Below are 18,206 nucleotides of genomic sequence, written 5' to 3' on the forward strand. Positions count from 1 at the left end.
CCATCAGTTGTGTTGTGCAGAAGTCAGGTCGATACACAGCCGACAGCCCTATTGGACAATTGTTAGAATTCATATTATGGAAAGACCCAATCAGCTAAGTAAAGAGAAACAAGTGTCCATCATTACTTTAAGAAATGACAGTCAGTCCAGAAAATTGCAAAAACTTTGAATGTGTCCCCAAGTGCAGTCGCAACCATCAAGCGCTGCAACAAAACTGGCTCACATGAAGACCAAGAGTCAGCTCTGCTGCTGAGGAAAAGTTCATCTGAGTCACCAGCCTCAAAAATCACAAATTAACAGCAGTTGAGAAGTTTGAGATCTTTGGGTCCAACCGCCGTGTCTTTGAGCGACGGAGAAAAGGTGACCGGATGGGTTCTACATGCCTGGTTCCCATCGTGAAGCATGGAGGAGATGGTATGATGGTGTGGGGGTGCTTTGCTGGTAACACTGTTGGGGATTTGTTCCAAATTGAAGGCATACTGAACCAGTATGGCTACCACAGCATCCTGCAGCGACATGCCATCCCATCCGGTTTGCATTTAGTTGGACCATCATTTATTTTACAACAGGACAATGACCCCAAACACACGTACACGCTGTGTAAGGGCTATTTGACCAAGAATGAGAGTGATGGAGTGCTGCGCCTCCACAGTCACCGGACCTGGACCCAATCGAGATGGTTTGGGGAGACCTAGACCGCAGAGTGAAGGAAAAAGGGCCAACAAGTGCTAAGCATCTCTGGGAACTCCTTCAAGGCTCTTGGGAAACCATTTCAGTTGACTACCTCTTGAAGCTCATCAGTGTGCGCAAAGCAGTAATAATAGCAAAGGGTGGCTAATTTGAAGAAACTAGAATATTAGACATGTTTTCAGGTATTTCACACTTTTTTGTTAAGTACTTAATTCCATGTGTTCATTCATAGTTTTGATGCCTTCAGTGATTATCTACAATGTAAATAGTCATGAAAATAAATGAAATGCATTGACTGAGAAGGTGTGTCCAAACGTTTGGCCTGTGCTGCATATATATTTAGCATTTATAAGCAGCATATACACTTTTAATACATGGTTTACGACACATTATAATGTAGTTGTTATATAGTTAGATAAAAGTGTCCATTAACACAGAAGTGCCATGAAGATCATAGGGTTGACTACATTATGTTGAGGGATTTTTCTAATATTCTGCCTCTTTCATGTATGTAACTAGACAACTAAATAAAAATAGGATGTAGTCCAGTACAGCAGAGCACCTAATAAAGTGGCCACTGTGTGTGAACAGTTTTATTAGACACATATTGTTATATATGCGTATAACTACATTATTGTATTGCATGACATTTTATTGTAAAGCACTTTGTGATTTTTTTTATCTATAAGAGGTGCTATGCAAATAGACTATACTTATTGTGGGTTATAAACCATTTATACATGTGTATATCATACGTATAAAGGCTAAATGGAGGGAGGGGATGTTTAAAATAAAGTGTTACATTTTGTGTGGCAGAACATTATTTTCTCGTTTCCCCAGGTTGGGAACCACTGTAGTGTAGTACACTGCTATTACATAACATAACATTACTACGTACACTATAGGCTAGGGATTTATAATATGGTCCTAAATAACTTTTCACAGCCTTTTGAATTCTGTCAACAGAAATGAAAATCAATTTTCCGTCAGTCGACTTACATTCCTGCTGTCTCTGTCACCTTCACTGCCTCCTGCACAACAGAACGAAACGACACAATGTTGGAGGATGTCAATCGTTTCTGTTAACCAGCCATGACACTTTCAACAAGTCCTACAACCAAAACATTAGACATGCATAATCACACATGGCAGCCCTATAGCACATAAACACAGACAGACACACAGCTGAATGCCTAAACAGCTTATATGCTCACTCAGTAGGTTGGACATGTCGCCTTTTCTGGGTTTTAACGAATGTAAACTGTTGTCACTCATGGCGATCTCTCTTGCTCTGAGCTCTGCGTTAATAAGGTTATGATTGACATTAAAACCCCGGCGTGCCTTATACAGATATTTTAAAAAGCTGATGCAAATTCCCTATAATAGCCTACGGTCCGGATTATCAAACGACAGAGCGATTTGATAGCGAGACAATTGCTAATCACCTGAAAAATGGAATTATTAAAATGGAGAGAGCAGGATGGAGGAGAGGAGGAAGTGAAAGTGAAGAAGAAGAAGAAGAAGAAGAAGAAGAAGAAGAAGAAGAAGAAGAAGAAGAAGAAGAAGTAGTAGTGATGTGTTCTTAATGGGTATTTTTCCGAAATGACCTGTTAGTCACATCAGACAGACTGAGGAGGGGAGAGCACTCAGGCTACCTTTAGAGAATAAAAAGAGGCTGAATGTCACCGGAGAATTGTTGCAGGGCTGTAAAACGTGGCCCTGAAACCGACGTGCTGAAAATATTAGATCAGCTTTATTATAATGGCCTGATTCTCTTAGTCAGCTGTTACTGATAAGGGGGTGAACAGGCTTGTTGTAGGGAGAATTAAGAGCAACATTCAAGGCTGGTTTTGTTTAAAGTCAAAAGGAAACAGTGCGTACATGTTTCTGTAATTCAAAGTATTCCCAGTTTGGGCGAGTGTGAGTTGGTATGGATGCAGCGTTTTGACATAAATTTGTGTCACAAAGACATCATCTTAGGAAGACTTTTAAGCACAGGTATATTGATTGATGTGTTTAGGTTTGTCTACTGGTACACTATGAGGTAACCAACACCAAAGATACACTATTATCCAGTCGAGATTTCAGATATATTCAGAAAATATGGAAAATAAAGTTTGACTATGATTGTGTAACAAGATGGAAAATACATTTTTCATGTCAAAGTGACTTACTTAAATGTTTTTTAAAGAGAACATCTTCAATTTAGCATTGCACTTCTATAACATTGTTGAGCTCATGGTGAATGAAGGAACAAAATCGATGCAGAAGAACCAGACATTTTCTTTTTATATTTCACACATTATTCTTCCAATGCAACTCCACCACAGACAGTTTGGCCAAGATTCGGGTGTGTTCAGACAGACAGACAGACAGACAGACAGACAGACAGACAGACAGACAGATAGAGAGACAGACAGACAGACGGACCTGTTTGTCTCAATGTCCTCAACACATCTGGGCTTACAGTCACAGGAATGCTGGCTGCCTGTGGTCTCCTCTGATTGCTTCTTCCATCAGCACTGAGGAACAAAAATAAAGGTGAGTAACATCTGTTGTTCTTTTGTTAAAAGTGTAATGGTTAAAATGCATTCATGAAACACAGAATATAATATATACTTTGTTTTTAAATGTAATCTACCAACTTTCATCCAATCTATCTTGCCAAGCTTCTTCTTCATTTCCTGCGTTTTTCAGAATAAGTTTTGACAAACCTGAGACAGAGTGGCAGTCAATTTGTTGAATTTAACTGCACTATACACTGTATGGTGTGGCAGAAAGAACCATGAATAACAAAAAAACTTTCCATTTAAAAAGGTGAGAGGTAAGCCTGTCAGTCTAACCTCAAAATGCATTACTTTGTGGTTTACTGGGGCTGCTTTGAGCAGTACATTTGATATGTTTAACTCTTCTATGATTGATTTACATGTATGATTTATACGGTCCACTGTTGTCCTCTAATGATCAAAAGATACTAACTGTTGTCTCTCTGCACCAGGATCACTGACTTTGTTTCTGGTCTGTCAGATTCCTGCACTGATGAAAAATACTGGGCTGCATGATTTGATTCTTCTCTCTTTAGCTCCTCCCAACAAACATAAAACTGCCTCCATTACAATTTCAATTTCAGACCATCTTTCAGACACAAAGGACTTAACTGGGTCAACACCTGAGCCACATGTGTCAGGTGAAATTTGGAGGGCAAGTTGATCTCTATCAGCAGTCATAATACATGTGTCATCGTTCTGAGTCATAAAACATACAGTTAAATGCTTAAACATTCTCTGCCACTTCGATGACAGTAATTCTCAACTCTCTTAAAGCCTTCATTGTCGGAATCTTGTGTCTTTGAACAATAGACAACTCCTAGTTTTCCTAGGATCTGCAAACAATGCAGACATTCAACAGACAACTTAAAATAAAAAACGACACTATAAAACTAATAGTTTTCTAGGTTCTAGGTTGTGTGAGACAGATTATTTGCTTCACCATATGGCAGTGGACATCACTGACAGATATACAGTGTATCTAATTTTTATTGATTCAAGCTCATGACTTTGATATATTGGCAAACCATTTAGTGTAACGTCAGTGTTTCTGTTTAGGGCTTTAGTATCGGGTTTAGTGACATACTGAACCTTTTCCTGCTCAATCATTTCCTTCAAATTCCTATCAAATAAATAAATAAAAATTAAAAACTAATTTAAAAGGCTCTTGACTAGCATCACATAACTTTGGCCTCAGCTAAGCAATAATAAAAAAACATCCATTCTCCTTCCTCCACTGACAGAGGAGTACGTGATGAGGGAGAGAGGCCAGCAGCCATCAAAGGAACGTTGGGATTCTTCCCAGATTCCCGTCTCGTTCACTCTCTCACTTCCCTGAGCACAGAGTCGGATTTGAGGGAATACAGGAATCGGCAAGGAGCGCCCCAAACTGCTATTGTGCTCGCCTTCCTCTCTTTCTCTGCTCTTTTCTCAGCGAGCCAAACGGGAAAACGCCTGCGCTACAATGCCTCCCCTACTCCATCTCAGCTAATCTGTCACTGGCTTCACATGAGAAACAATGAAACTTCATCGGAGACCAGATTAAAAAAACGGAGGGGGTTCAATACAAAAATTGTTCAAAAGGAGGGGGGAAATTTTGGAATAAAAAAAGGCTGAGGCTCTTGTCTTTTTCTCTCTGTGGTTATTATCTTTTAGGAGGTTTGGGGATCTGTTTTCTTAGCCTCTGTCAGCAGTGCAGGGGAAGACCTGGGGTAGTACTACTGGGCTTTTGGCTGCCAAATTGCCCTAACCCTCTTTACCACTCTTTTCTTCTCCTCTCGCTCCTTTTACTGTTTTTAAAAAAGAGCTTAGGACAGAGCATCTCTCTCTGTCTGTCTCTCTCTCTCTGTCTCTGTGTCTCTCTCTCTCTCTCTGTGGACCCAGCTTGTTTAAATTGGCTGATAGGAAGGGATTTGGGATGGATGGAGGGGGCTTAGAGAAACGCAGAGTGGAGGGGTTGGAGGTGGGGGGACACAGAGAGTCATCAGTGTTACAGTCAAACAGCCATGAAAAGCCTATGAGAATGAAAAGAACAAGAGCGCCTTTTTATCTAATGCACACAAATCCCATATAAATAGTCCAATATGTTAGTTGGGGTATGACAAGGAATGCCCCTCCATCACTTCCCTCCCACCACCCCATCACACAATAATAAAGACGTGCATGGCTATATTCGTTTGTATCTGTTTGTGTATGTGTGTGTGTGTGTGTGTGTATGTATTTGTGTGAGTCAGGCCAGCACAAAGAGAGGGATGCTTTCAGTGTGTCTTTAGTCACGCTGTTTCAACATGTCATCCATGTAGACGAGTGTATTAAACAATCACTCTGAAACAGTGAGTTTTGTCGGCACTTAGGAGATTGAACCATGGTGAAAATGGACCCTGGTGGAGTTTTAAATGCAGCTCCGGGTTCAGCGTTGGGATGGCTGGAAGCATAAGACCCGGAACTGATGTGGCTTTGACATTTGAAATGTCACAGGGTCTGAAGGCTTTTAGGCTGCAGCTGGGTCACTTGGCCACAGCCACTCTCAATACACTCTCATACAATTCATATACAGACAATAGTGAATCACTGTGGGAGAGGAGATGACAAGTCAAAGTAAAACAAAATCGATCTGGGGCTTAATTTATAGGTTTATGTTGAACTTAATATTTTATTTAGATTTAAAGTGGATATAAATCAATAATTTATGACAATGTACCAAATAACAATGTGACAAAGTTGAAGGGGTTTCAGCTTATTGTTTAGCTGTCCGGCCTGCAACGTTACTGTTTTTATAGTCTCGATTTGCCGGACCCACCTCCAAAGCGCTTTTAACATGCAGAGATCTGAGGCACAGTCAAAAATAGTCCTCATAAACTCAAGAAAGCAGAAGGAAACAGAAAATACATGCATCCGGTGGAGTTTCCAGCAGCACCGAAGCATTCCCACAAGTGGAACGCAAAAGAATATAGACTACTGTTTTGACTCACTCTCACCACTCTCATAGTGTCATTTTTTTAGCCGCAGCAGAGAACATTGCAGTTACATTCATCAGGTGGCTCGAGACACAACTGCAAATGAATGATGATGTTGCTTTGAACTGCTGGATGTATAAATAAGAAACGTGCAAACAAATTCACAGTATCAACTTTAAAAATTATGATATGTCTATGTTACTGGCCAAAAGAAATCTTTAATGCAGGTTTAAAGAAATAGAAAAATGTGTATCAGTAATGACAAAAACCCGAAAATAGACACACTGATTGTAGCAAGCTTGAACACACACACACACACACACACCACCAAAACCACGTAACTCACTGTATTGTGAGAGTGTCTGGGTATGAAGGTCCTGTAGCACTCTGGTTCCTCTCTGTCAGTTGGCCCCCGAGGCTGGAACACACACAACACACCATATCTGCCACTTGGAGTATCTTCTAGGACACACACACACACTCACACACACACACACACACATACACACACACACACACACACACACACAACATGCACACACACGCACACACGCACACACGCACACAGAGAGATAAGGATAAGTGAGAGCAAAGGTTTTCGTTTACCTAAAATTATAATAGAAGAACGACCCAGTTTGTCTTTTTCTTAATAGACCATTTTCGTTTACTTGACTGGACCTTTTTTTATTTAAGATTTCTTTGGTTTTTTTTTTTTTCTCTATACAACAGCGACAGTCAACAGACAGGAAAGGGGGAGAGAAAGAGAGGGGACAACACACAGCAAAAGGGCCGCGGGTCAGACTCAAACCTGGACCGCTGCAAAGGACCCAGCCCACATGGGGCGCACACTCTTACTGGGTGAGCTAGAGGCCGCCCCTACTTGGACATTTTCTTGTGTCCATATGTGACTTCTAAAACTAACCGGCTGCCCCTGATAATGTAAGATTGTCCAATTAGAAAGAGAATACTTCCGCCAACAAGTTTTTATATTCACAATCAATCCGCAGTCATCTGTCTGTATATTGCATGCACTTAGTGTACCGGACAAAAGCCTGACGGAAATCTCTGAGATCAAAACAATGCCATATTAAATGTATTTGCTGTAATTTTGTCAGATTTCTGTATTTTTCCAGTGCTGAAAATATACTATGGTTTGTGTAAACAGTTGTACATACATGAGTGTAGGCTTTTGCTAATTTGGATGTCACACCTTGATAATCATGTTTTGATAAACATGTCATGCCGGTAAAGTTTCTGAATTGAAAAGCAAAGTCAAACAGTAAATGGGGGTTGTATGATCAGAGCAACCAACAGAGCTGAGAGGGGAACAGAAACAAACGCTGCTTTCCTTCAACACACACCGGAGCTAACAGGCTTTTATCATAACGACCAAGAAAGACAGAGAGAGGGAGAGAGGGAGAGAGGGAGAGAGGGAGAGAGGGAGAGAGGAGAGAGAAAGAGAGGAGGTGGAGAAGTGGATCTTCAGATAAAGCTCTTGTCTCTTTGCCCATTGAAAGGCCCTGCAGTCACTTCAGCCTTTGTGAGGGGGAGACAGAACGATCAGGCAAACAACTTGGCTTCTCCTCCTGGCAAAAACGCTACTCCAAAGAAATAGAGAGGAAGAGAAAGATGCCTTCCCTCGCACTTGTTCGCTACTCTGCCTCTCACAATGCCATATCTATCCAAATCAAAACACTTGTCAGCCAGACAGCTATAAGCGATTTCCAACGCTGTTATAAAAAGGGACCATTTCTAAGCTTCAATGTGCGTCCTCTATTGTGAGTATGTGTATGTGTGTACAAGCGAAGGCAGAATCTCTGTTCACCAGGGTTTAAAATGAATGCTCATAAATATGAGAAGAGGTGCATAGAAATATGATGTGTTTGCCCAATTGGAGTCCAAGACATCCACCTTAAAGAACTACTACATCTGGAATTGATTTGTTTTTTTAGAAAACAAGTAAATAATCATCCAAACGATAGCATAAGATACGCTCATCTTTACAATGTTTCCTCTTTCCAATGCAAATCAACTCATTTCTATGATTTGCTTGAAGTAAGCAATCCAGGCAAAAAAAAAAAAAAAAGAAATGCACTGTTTGTCGTTTTTTGTGTCAGAATAACTGGTTCAGATGAAAACCAGCAAAGCTCAAAGTGCTAAGGATGAATGCTAAAACCCACTGACAATGAAAAAGTTAGGTTTTTCTGGAAGATACGCTTATTTGTAGTCTTGCTGACAGTTAGATGAGAAGATTGATACCAGTCTCATGGCTGTACGCAAAATATGGAGCTACAGCCTGCAGATGGCTAAGTTAGCTTAGCATGAAAACTGGAAATGGGGAAAAAGTTAGCCTGGCTCTTTCCAAAGGTAACAGAATTCACCTACAAGCACCTTAATCCCATTTGTTTAAATTGTACAAAACAAATTTGTAAAATTTGGAATGAATAATCCCTCCAGGGTGCTGGTGCTGGGTCTGCAATGGGGTCTCCACCCAGTTGGAAATGCCTGGAGAACCAGGAGGTATTCTCCTGAACGGATCCGTGAATCACCTTAAGAGGCTCCTTTCAATGCAAAGACAAAAAAACAAATGACACTAGCAATCTTACCATAGGCTTGTGCCTTAAACCCATTAAGCTGAATTGAGGTATAATAGCATTGTCTCACCCCACTAGCAGAAACTTTTGAAAACAACTTATAAAAACATTTTCTTTTTCTATCAAGTATCAATATTATTGTCATAAATTACTCTACATATTAAATACTATCCGGTGCTGTTGAGGCCTTGTAGTACAGCAGCAACATATGTGTGTGCGCATGTAAAGTAAATGTGTATATTTTCTTTCATAACGAGAAGGTTGATATGACGTAGGTCATTCACTGTTTGTACAAGGAAACAGCCAGATGTGTTGGGACTCTGAGCTCACTGTAGGTAACACCTGCTTTGTATTAAAACTAATGATTATAACAAATAGTCGGTTCATGCAGGATTTGGTGTACGACCTGTCTCCCATGTCACACCCAACTGTACAGTACACATATTTACACAAACACATATGCTTCTGAGGGCTTTTTTGAATTTGAGCTGTAGTGTGAAACTATGACTCAGGACAAACTAATTTCAATTATTGTGTGTGTTCAAACAGAAACATTGTCCCTCTGGGCAAAGGGTTCCTACAGCTGCAACGTGGGAACTTGTGTTAGAAAGGCATGTGAGCAACGACACAATGTTTAGTCTCTACTAACAACTCAAAGACATCTGAAACGTGACAAGGGACAACTGCTTTTCCTTTTAGGGGTCACAAGCCAAAAGAGCGGGAGCCATTAGTTAAATCCTCATAAGCTTATCATTTCTGTTTTTCATGTAAAACCTTTATCTGAAAGTAACTACAGCTGTCAGATAATGTAGTAAGGTAACACATATCTAAAATATAGTAAAGAAGAAGTATAGAGTACTGTGTTCTTGGGAGTCATGCAGAGTTGATCACGTCAGTGTGTGACGGCCATACCAGGGGCTGTGTGTGTGTGTGTAAAGCGAGACACCTTTTCATTGGAGCTCTCTGCTTGAAGCGAGACACTCATTATTTATGACTTGGCATTTCTTGCTCCGTTAATGTGCTCTGCAGGCTCTCACACACTCTCTCTCTCTCTCTCACACACACACACACACACACACACACACACACACACACACACACACACACACAATGGTTACTAGCTAGTCTAAATGTGTCGGTCTGCTGTTTGGTGCAGAGCACGTAGTGTACAGTAGAGTTTTAGAACTTTCTATAAACTGAAAACAACAGTATGAGAGCGGTGTGAGTGAATTATATAGTTAAGTTGTTAAACACTATTTCTTCATCTAATACAGTTACAGTGGAGACTCATTTAGTTTGTTCCATATTACACACAAACACGTTTTCCACAAAAAGAGTATATTATGGTTTTGTAATTGTTTGTGGCAAATGTAAACAATGTTAATTAATTAATGATGTAGTTAATGCCATCGGTAACTTTGAGTCCTCCTCATAAATGTACATATGTTCATTCAAGTCATAGCAGGCTGCCTAAACTGTTCAAGACTTTTTGACTTTTGTTTCTTTTAGTCGAAAATAGAGGTCAGAAGTTAAGAGACAAAACTGTTAACGTTACAAACTAACAACAAAAATGGACAACCTGCATAAGATCAATATTCATGCATCAGTTATTTTTTTCTTTTTTCTTAATGTTTGTTACTCATTCATATTCTTTATTTCATTTGTTCTTTTCTTCATTTATTTATTTTTCTTTCTTCCTCACACCTTTTGTTCTTCCCCCTTTCTTCTCCCCTCCTTTCTTTCCTCTTTTCCTGCCATCATCCCCGTTTTCTTTCCCTCTACTGTCCCTTCCTCCCTCTTTCTCTGCATCAACGTTGTCCAAGGATAGGACATGCTGCAGGTGATGGAGGTAAATCATCTAGGACATAATTAAGAGGCTTATGAGTGTGCGTGTTATGCATCACATTAAAAAAAGACAAAAAAGAAACTGCATGCGAACAGGCCTCATAGTTACAAAAACGCTAATTTTCATTCACAGACAAACACACAGACACTCAGCCTAAGGGGTCTGACCTTATACAGTGGAGTTAAATACCTCTCTCACCTCATTTGGTTGTGCGTATATGCACACACATCTCTTCTAGTGTGTTTTAAGCACCAATGAAGGACTCAGACATGTTCATCTAGTTCCCTCACAAATTTGAATGTTTTCTGCTTCTACCCGTTGGCCCTTGAAGCCTCTGTGAGAAAAGAGAGAGAGAGAGAGTGTGTGTGTGTGTGTGTGTGTGTGTGTGTGTGTGTGTGTGTGTGTGTGTGCGTGTGTGTCTGTGTGGTTGTGTGTGTGTGTAAAATCAGGAACTCAGCTTGATCCCCTCTGGTATGTGCTTTCGGGAGTGTTTGTCAAAGGGCAGCAGCAAAGCCTGGAGTAATGACAAAGAAAATGGGCCTTCGCTGGTTTTCCTCCTCTGGCTGTTTATTCCAAAAAACTTTGTTGTAATTTATTTAATTAGTCTGATTTTAAATACTTATGTTTTTCAAAACTTTATATCACAACACTTTTTATTTAATTTGGGGGTAAAAAACAAAAAAAACATACAGAACCTTAAGGTGGAACCACAAGTTGATTCTTATACTTTCTATTCAATTTTACATGTAATACAAACTTTTTTCAGTATCTCACTTTTAATCCTCATATTAAAATGATTTTGAGGGCAACAGGTTGTGTACATTTTACATGAATATTACTTGGTCAAACATGATCTATTGCAATTTTTCTTTAAACGAGGCTGAGAGCCTAGAATATACCTGGTGTTAGATTTCATAAAAGGGTGTCGGAGTGGTTGAGTTACTGAGGTTATCAGGAGTCCACCTCCCATTTCAGATGTAAGGAGAAGTACCGAGTCACATTTGGTATCTTTTTGGTTAGACATTGTGATTATTTTCTTACCATTTCCTGCGATCGTCTGGGCCTCAATTTCATTAGCTTTCCTCTTGGCCACATCCGCTAGCACCACCTCGCCCTTATCGCTGGCAACATAATGGAGGTCCTTTGAAGGAAATGCAAGAAAGAAAGAAACGTAAACGTTAATCTAAAATGAATCTAGGCTCCGATGACAATGGGTTTTTTTTTTGGGGGAGGGGTGGTGGCGGTGTTTCGGCGGGAGAAGGAAGAAACAGATGAAATGACAGAAAAAAATGAGCTGTTTGAAGCCCAACATCAGAAAAAGCACTGGTTGGATGAAATGCCGGTTCCTGCAAAAACTTTGAAATCAGCCTGCTTGCGCCCCCCCCCCCCTCGTCTCGCCGTTTTGAACTAGGGAGGATGTTATCTGTCACATTTCAAAAGTGAGAGAGGAGGCAGGGGACTATTCACCTTTCAGAAATGCTGGTATTCTCTCTTTACAGAGAAACATATCCAGCCGAGCACATTACTATATCAGCCTGCAACAATATTGGAAACAGCATGTATCCTGTTTGAGTCTGGCAGGGTCATAAAGGGAGATAATATTGCTAAATGATGTCTGAGAGTGGCTAATTTAAAGTTCAACACTGCAATACCATTCATAAAAAAAAATAAAAAAATCACACTGCATCAGACAGCTATTCCGGTTTTTAAGGTGATCTTGGCTACAAGCAAGGCTGATGTCAATTTATCTATTTAGGTTCCAGAAAAACAGAAATTGATTATAGAAACTGTAGTTTTAATAAATTAGATTCAATTAAATTAAAATCTGAATTGTCCTGTGAGGGACGCAGGTTTGGAGTATGAAGTTCACACTTGAAAAGTGACAAAATTAAATATACTGAAAATAAGTATGCATACTAAAAATGATTAGAAAAGAGAATTATTTTCTAATCAAATTTATTATTCTTTATGATGATAAAGTGGTTTAGTTTAAACAGTGTGTCATGATATGAACATTTAACAACAGCTAAATCAGAGGACCAAAAATAATCAGGCAATGTGCTCAAACGGTGACTCAATAATGCTCTAAACCATACCAATGACCAGCAACAGTTACACATTTCTCAGTCTTAGGAGCAAACTGGAAATGCAACTTGATGGTATGAAACTTGCTCTTGTGTCAGAAAGGTCACTGATTTAAAAACCCAGAACGGCTGTGAAGTAAATGAAAAACACACCTTCAACAACAACAATCAGCATGTTGCCACAGTTTGTCCAGTGGAGCCCGTCAATAACCAGCAGTAAAGATTGAAAATGTGCTGGTCAGCTCCCAGTCGCTTTGAATGGAGAACAGGATGCCTCGGAAGGCACTAAATATATACATAATGTGGATAATGCATTAGTAAAAGTGAAAACAATTAAAACTATACGGTGTGAAAAAATATGACAGAGGTATAATTTTTAATTTGAAAAAAGGAAAAAACACTACAGAATTTTTGCAACACTCAACCTCTGAAATTGATGAAAAAGGGAGTGAATTAAACCCTCATCCTGGCACCCAACGAGGGGCTACTCAGGATTGCAGTGTTTTCTCAGGCAGAGTGCAGGGCCTAAGGGCCCATCAAAGGGTACAGCGTGTTAAGAAAAGTCTTCCGCCTCAGCAACATCACAGGACATCAGTGACGTGACTCAGGGCTCGCCATGGATAACCCTCAGCTGGCTAAAGCCAGCCCCCAGCTGAGCCTGCACCCGGCTCTAATACCCCCATATTGTAACCCAGCTTTTGTACACCCAGAGGGGTAAAAAGAGGGGGTTGCTGGTTTCCAAAAGAGGTGGGGAGCAGAGAGGGATTGAGGCAGGGAAAGAGGGGGAGTATAAGAGAATAAGAGAGGTAGGTGCTGAAATTGAAGAGTATGAATGGGAACAGATTGGGTAATTACAGTGTGGTGCCTGCCCTCTGTGGCGAGGAGTTAGGAGGAAATGTGAAAATGGCCGACAACAAAATGGCCTCAAAAGAACCTAAATCGGCTCCCAGGACTGAGGTGGCTAATTCAGCCGCTGTGAACGAAGACATGGCCCCTCAATTAGGTATGAGTGAGGCTTCTTAATTGATAACAAACAGAGCAGCAGAAGATTAAAATAGGCGAGGAGAAGAGGAGGCATTACAGTGAAATGACAGTGAGGTGTGAGAGCAGTAAGAGAGATGGTGAACAAGACATAAAAGACGTGAAGAAGGTAAAATTCACAACAAGGTTTTTTTTTTTATGGTAGAGAGACAGCTGCAGGAAGAGAGAGATTGTGTGACAGACAGACCTGAACAATATGAACATTTGATGCTGGGGTGCTTTATTCCAGCTTAGCTCCTCATAATACTGTCTGAATCTTGAAAGACGGACCCAGAGAAAGAATTAACAAATGAACAAACGAGAAATGAGAGGGAGAGCAAGACAAACTAAGAACTGAGAGAGAGAGAGAGAGAGAGAGAGAGAGAGAGAGAGAGAGAGAGGAGTATCAGCCCGACTAAGAAGGGATAACAATAATACTGCATATAAAACCATCAGATATTACACCTCTTATTCCCAGACTCTCAAACACGACACTAATCTTATTTATATAAGAGCTTTAGGGGTTGCAGCGCCTGATAAAGAGGGGCGTTTTAGTGGGCCATTTTAAAGGGGGGGGGGGGACGGGCGGAAACTAAGACCTGATATTAACTGATATTTAGGTTACCTCCAAATAAATGAGGGATTAGGTTAACTGGCACACAGCAGCACTTACAACACATTAATAGACGGGATCATTTCTGAATGTTTGCAGTCTGTGGGTTACTGTCAAACAGCAGTATCGATGGGAAGTACAAACAAGAACATTTAGTGTAGATTTGCACTTTTTTTGTGCACAGAATAACATACAATTGATGCATGGACTGTCTGCAGAGACTAAGTCTGACCTTTTTGATTTCTGACCTCTGTATGTGGATAGGATTGTGGGAAGGTTGGGTCAATTTAAAAGAAAAATGATTCCATACTGTACCACTTTAATACCTGTAATACCTCTACGGCACCCCTGGATCTATATTGTGATTATTATTTGTGATCTTGGTGTCTTTGCCTTTGCACCTTTTACAGAGAATGGTAAACAACATGTTGCATTTGTTGTAGAGAGGTGGAGGTGCCGAGGGTTATAGGAATATTGTTTTAGCAGCAACAGCAGAATATGGAAAATAACACATATTTTGGTTAATAAACTACTGTATAATTACTGGCCACTGATCTTTGTTTCAGTATTCTTTTTCATTTCTTTTATTTTTCAAGCTAAGCCAGTTATGGGCAACATCGGTAAAGAAACAAGGCTTTTAAATTACATATGTAACATAATTTTTTAGGCATGCATGCAGCATTTAACATATTTTTTATATATTCTCAAGTAGCGTTTTTCTTCAGCCAATTCCACATGAGGGCTTTCTTGACAACAAGCTAAAATAATGTTTTTCTGGGATTTTGCTCAGGTAACAAAAGGGCAATCAGCTTTTTTTGCAAATGTTGTTATCATTATTAAAATATCAGCAACAAAAGGCAGCTCTAGAGAGAAACCTTTGCTTTTTGATTTTGAGGGACGGACATCAGATCTTGATAATTACTTACATAGGCCTCATTGCCACCCTTGGAAATATATCAGGCAAGTGTCACATCCCCAGGAATAACACATATACACCAATAACAGTTAGAAAGTAGATATGATTTTTTTTAATGTACTGAAATAATTTAGGGTGGAATTTTTCTTTGCCAACAACATAGCCAAATCAAATATTGGCAAGGAGACTGGACACAAGTCCACATAGGCACAAGCAAACATAAAAATACACATTCACTAATTAACAGCCGTCATAATCCCTGGACATGAGCCCATTTGCTCAACTTGCAAACACACACGCACACACGCACACACACGCGCACACACGTGCACACACACACACACTTTCTGACACACCTGTTATCCAGGAGCCTTGTGGTTGACTAACACTTCTATCAGATAGGTATTAAGGACTTAATGATTAAATAACTCTAATTACTCATCTAAGTGACAACAATGAGCTTATTGCCAAGACGTGTGCTACCTCCTCCTTCTACTCCTCCAGCACCGCCAAGCCCGGCACCAGATAGGGGAGGAAGATAGGAGGTGAACCCAACAGACGCAGCTTGCCTTACTGCTAGCGTATCTAAGAAACAGTACAAGCCCTCACTGGGGAACAAAAGAGCCGGCATCAGATTCGGCTATCACACAATTTGATTTAATTAACAAGTTACATCAAGAGCCAAGGAGAAGAAGAAGAGAAAGGGGAAGGAGGCGGAGAAAAAAATACTTGTCGTCGGCTTGACTTGGCTGACGAATGACCTAATTGGTTACATTATCAACTCATTATCAAAGGCTAATTAGGGAGCTACAGAACTGCGCCAATTATGAGAAAAAAAAATGCAAACGACTCAGTAACCCCCTGCTACTACCTCTACATACATCCCCCAACCTCCACCTCCGCAAAACACCCCCCTACCACCAATTCCTCCTCCCCCTCAATTTAACCCAACACTAAAGTGTTTCATTTTGACAAAAAGACTTCTTTTCTTTTTTAAAAGGCTTGAAGGACCTCTATTGTTAGCTGGGAGACAATAGGGGTTGAAGGGGTGGGGGTCCGGTGGTGATAGAGGGGGGTGTATCATGCTGAGCATTTCAAGAAGAGGTGAGGGTGTTATCTACAGTATGCGTGCGTGTGTGTGTTTGAGTGTGAGCATTTTATCAACTCGATGGTGCGTTATTGAGTTCTGTGGGCAAGTTTCGAAGTTAGAAAGAGTTGGATGAAGGTGGGGGTTGCCCTCAATAACCTCTCCACCATCAAGTCAATCAGCTGACCAGCAGGTTAAAGCAACGACACAACCTAATTAGAGTGAAGGACAGAGCAAGGGGTGAAATGTCAAAGTCCTATTTTTCTTTCTCTTTGTCGCTCTTTTCAGGTGATGAGTTGCTGCTCTCTTGGTCGCTGAGGCAAGAAAGTGCTCGTTGTGAGTGAGAATTAACTTTGCTGCAGATCTAGGATGAGAAGTATTTGCAATTATCTGTTGTGTTTGGCGAGTCAGATACAAATAGAACAATTACTTTCTTTGTATAAAATGTATAAGAGTAAATAGAAATATATATTTTTGCATGTGAGAAAAGTTTGGAAAAATGTCCCGTGTTCAATATTAACATTTACATGTTGTTTGATTTAAAACAGGAAATAAAATAAAAACTTCTGCTGACTGTCAGGTGTAGTACTAGAGCCACGGGAGGGGGATACATAGTACTATATGGATACATAGTATTCATATACTGAAATGGACAAGTGAATTGGATCTTTAATTGTAGGTTTTGTATTTTTAGTCATACAGTGTGAAGAACGCCTAGACAGTGATGCACCAGTTGTGGACAAAATCACACCAACTTCACACAATCAGGCTTCAAAATCAAGTAATGTAGTGTTCCAAATCCCTGTGAGTCAGCCTTTAATTTACTCTGCCTTAAACGGTTGCTTAATAGGGTAATTTTCCAATTGTGCCACAAATAAAAAGTTCTTGAAAACATAATGTTATCTGTGAAAAAGTAATAATTCAAATTAAATTTGTCACTTTTCACTGTCATGGTCAAAAACTTAACACAAAATTTGAAAGACCTAAGAAGAATCATTTCACAATTGTTCCTGAAATATCATTCTTTCCTTTAATATCTCGGATAAGAAATTTAAAAGAGAACAAACTAAATTCTAAGTTTTGGGAAGAGTTCATTATTAACACAAATAAAAGGATTTTGACAAGCTAGTATACAGACAGAACAGGCACATACATATTTATCTCTATGGAAATAATCACTGTAACTGCAAATTAGTTTTGGACCAGACTGTTTTGTTGACAGCTCAGTTTGTCCTGATGTAGCTGACACGTAATCAGTTCAAACCCAATGCTGATGTGATTCCACCTCCATCTCTGTACCCATCCTCTGTTTCCTTCTTTTCCTCCTCACTCATCTCGACTCCTCCAAAGTGACAGAGCAAGGCCCTGCTTCTTTTCTCTTTTTCTGCGTTTGTCATATAGCTTTCCATCCACACCACTACCCCCCTCCTCGCCTCTCTGCACCCCTCCTTCCTTTGCACTCTTTCAAGGTCCACAGGCTCGACTCCACCTTTTCAATTCGGCTTCCCAGCAGCACTACTTAGTGGGGAGGTAATTGGAACCAGTGCTATCAGTGTGATTGAGGGAGCAAGGGTGTGTGTGAGTGTGAGTGTGTGTGTGTGTGTGTGTGTGTGTATGGGGGTCTGTATTAATGTGTAGGGTGTTGGTGAAGCATGGAGCAAAGGGGGCCTCATGAAAAAGGGGGTCAAACACATAGAAGAGCATTTCAGCGTGGAGTGGAAGAAAGAGCGAGTTAGAGGGAAGATGAGAGGAGAGGAAAAGGCCGAGCTGAGGCCATGGAGGTTGAGAAAAGATAGGGGCCCATACTGAGATCCCACCTGCTCTCTGACATGACACACACACACACACACACA

General features: G+C 40.3%; 1 protein-coding gene across 1 annotated transcript in view; it reads right to left on the bottom strand.

Moving 5' to 3' along the window:
* Nucleotides 1-18,206, bottom strand: part of wdpcp (WD repeat containing planar cell polarity effector) — a 69,550-nt gene that overhangs the window by 1,416 nt on the left and 49,928 nt on the right. Inside the window, 5 exon segments of the mRNA XM_032541256.1 lie at nucleotides 1,690-1,721; nucleotides 3,121-3,212; nucleotides 6,540-6,619; nucleotides 6,621-6,655; nucleotides 11,675-11,774. Coding sequence (XP_032397147.1) covers nucleotides 1,690-1,721; nucleotides 3,121-3,212; nucleotides 6,540-6,619; nucleotides 6,621-6,655; nucleotides 11,675-11,774 — 339 coding nt within the window.

The sequence above is a fragment of the Etheostoma spectabile genome, chromosome 17 (genome assembly GCF_008692095.1).
Source record: "Etheostoma spectabile isolate EspeVRDwgs_2016 chromosome 17, UIUC_Espe_1.0, whole genome shotgun sequence".
Classification (NCBI taxonomy): domain Eukaryota; kingdom Metazoa; phylum Chordata; class Actinopteri; order Perciformes; family Percidae; genus Etheostoma; species Etheostoma spectabile.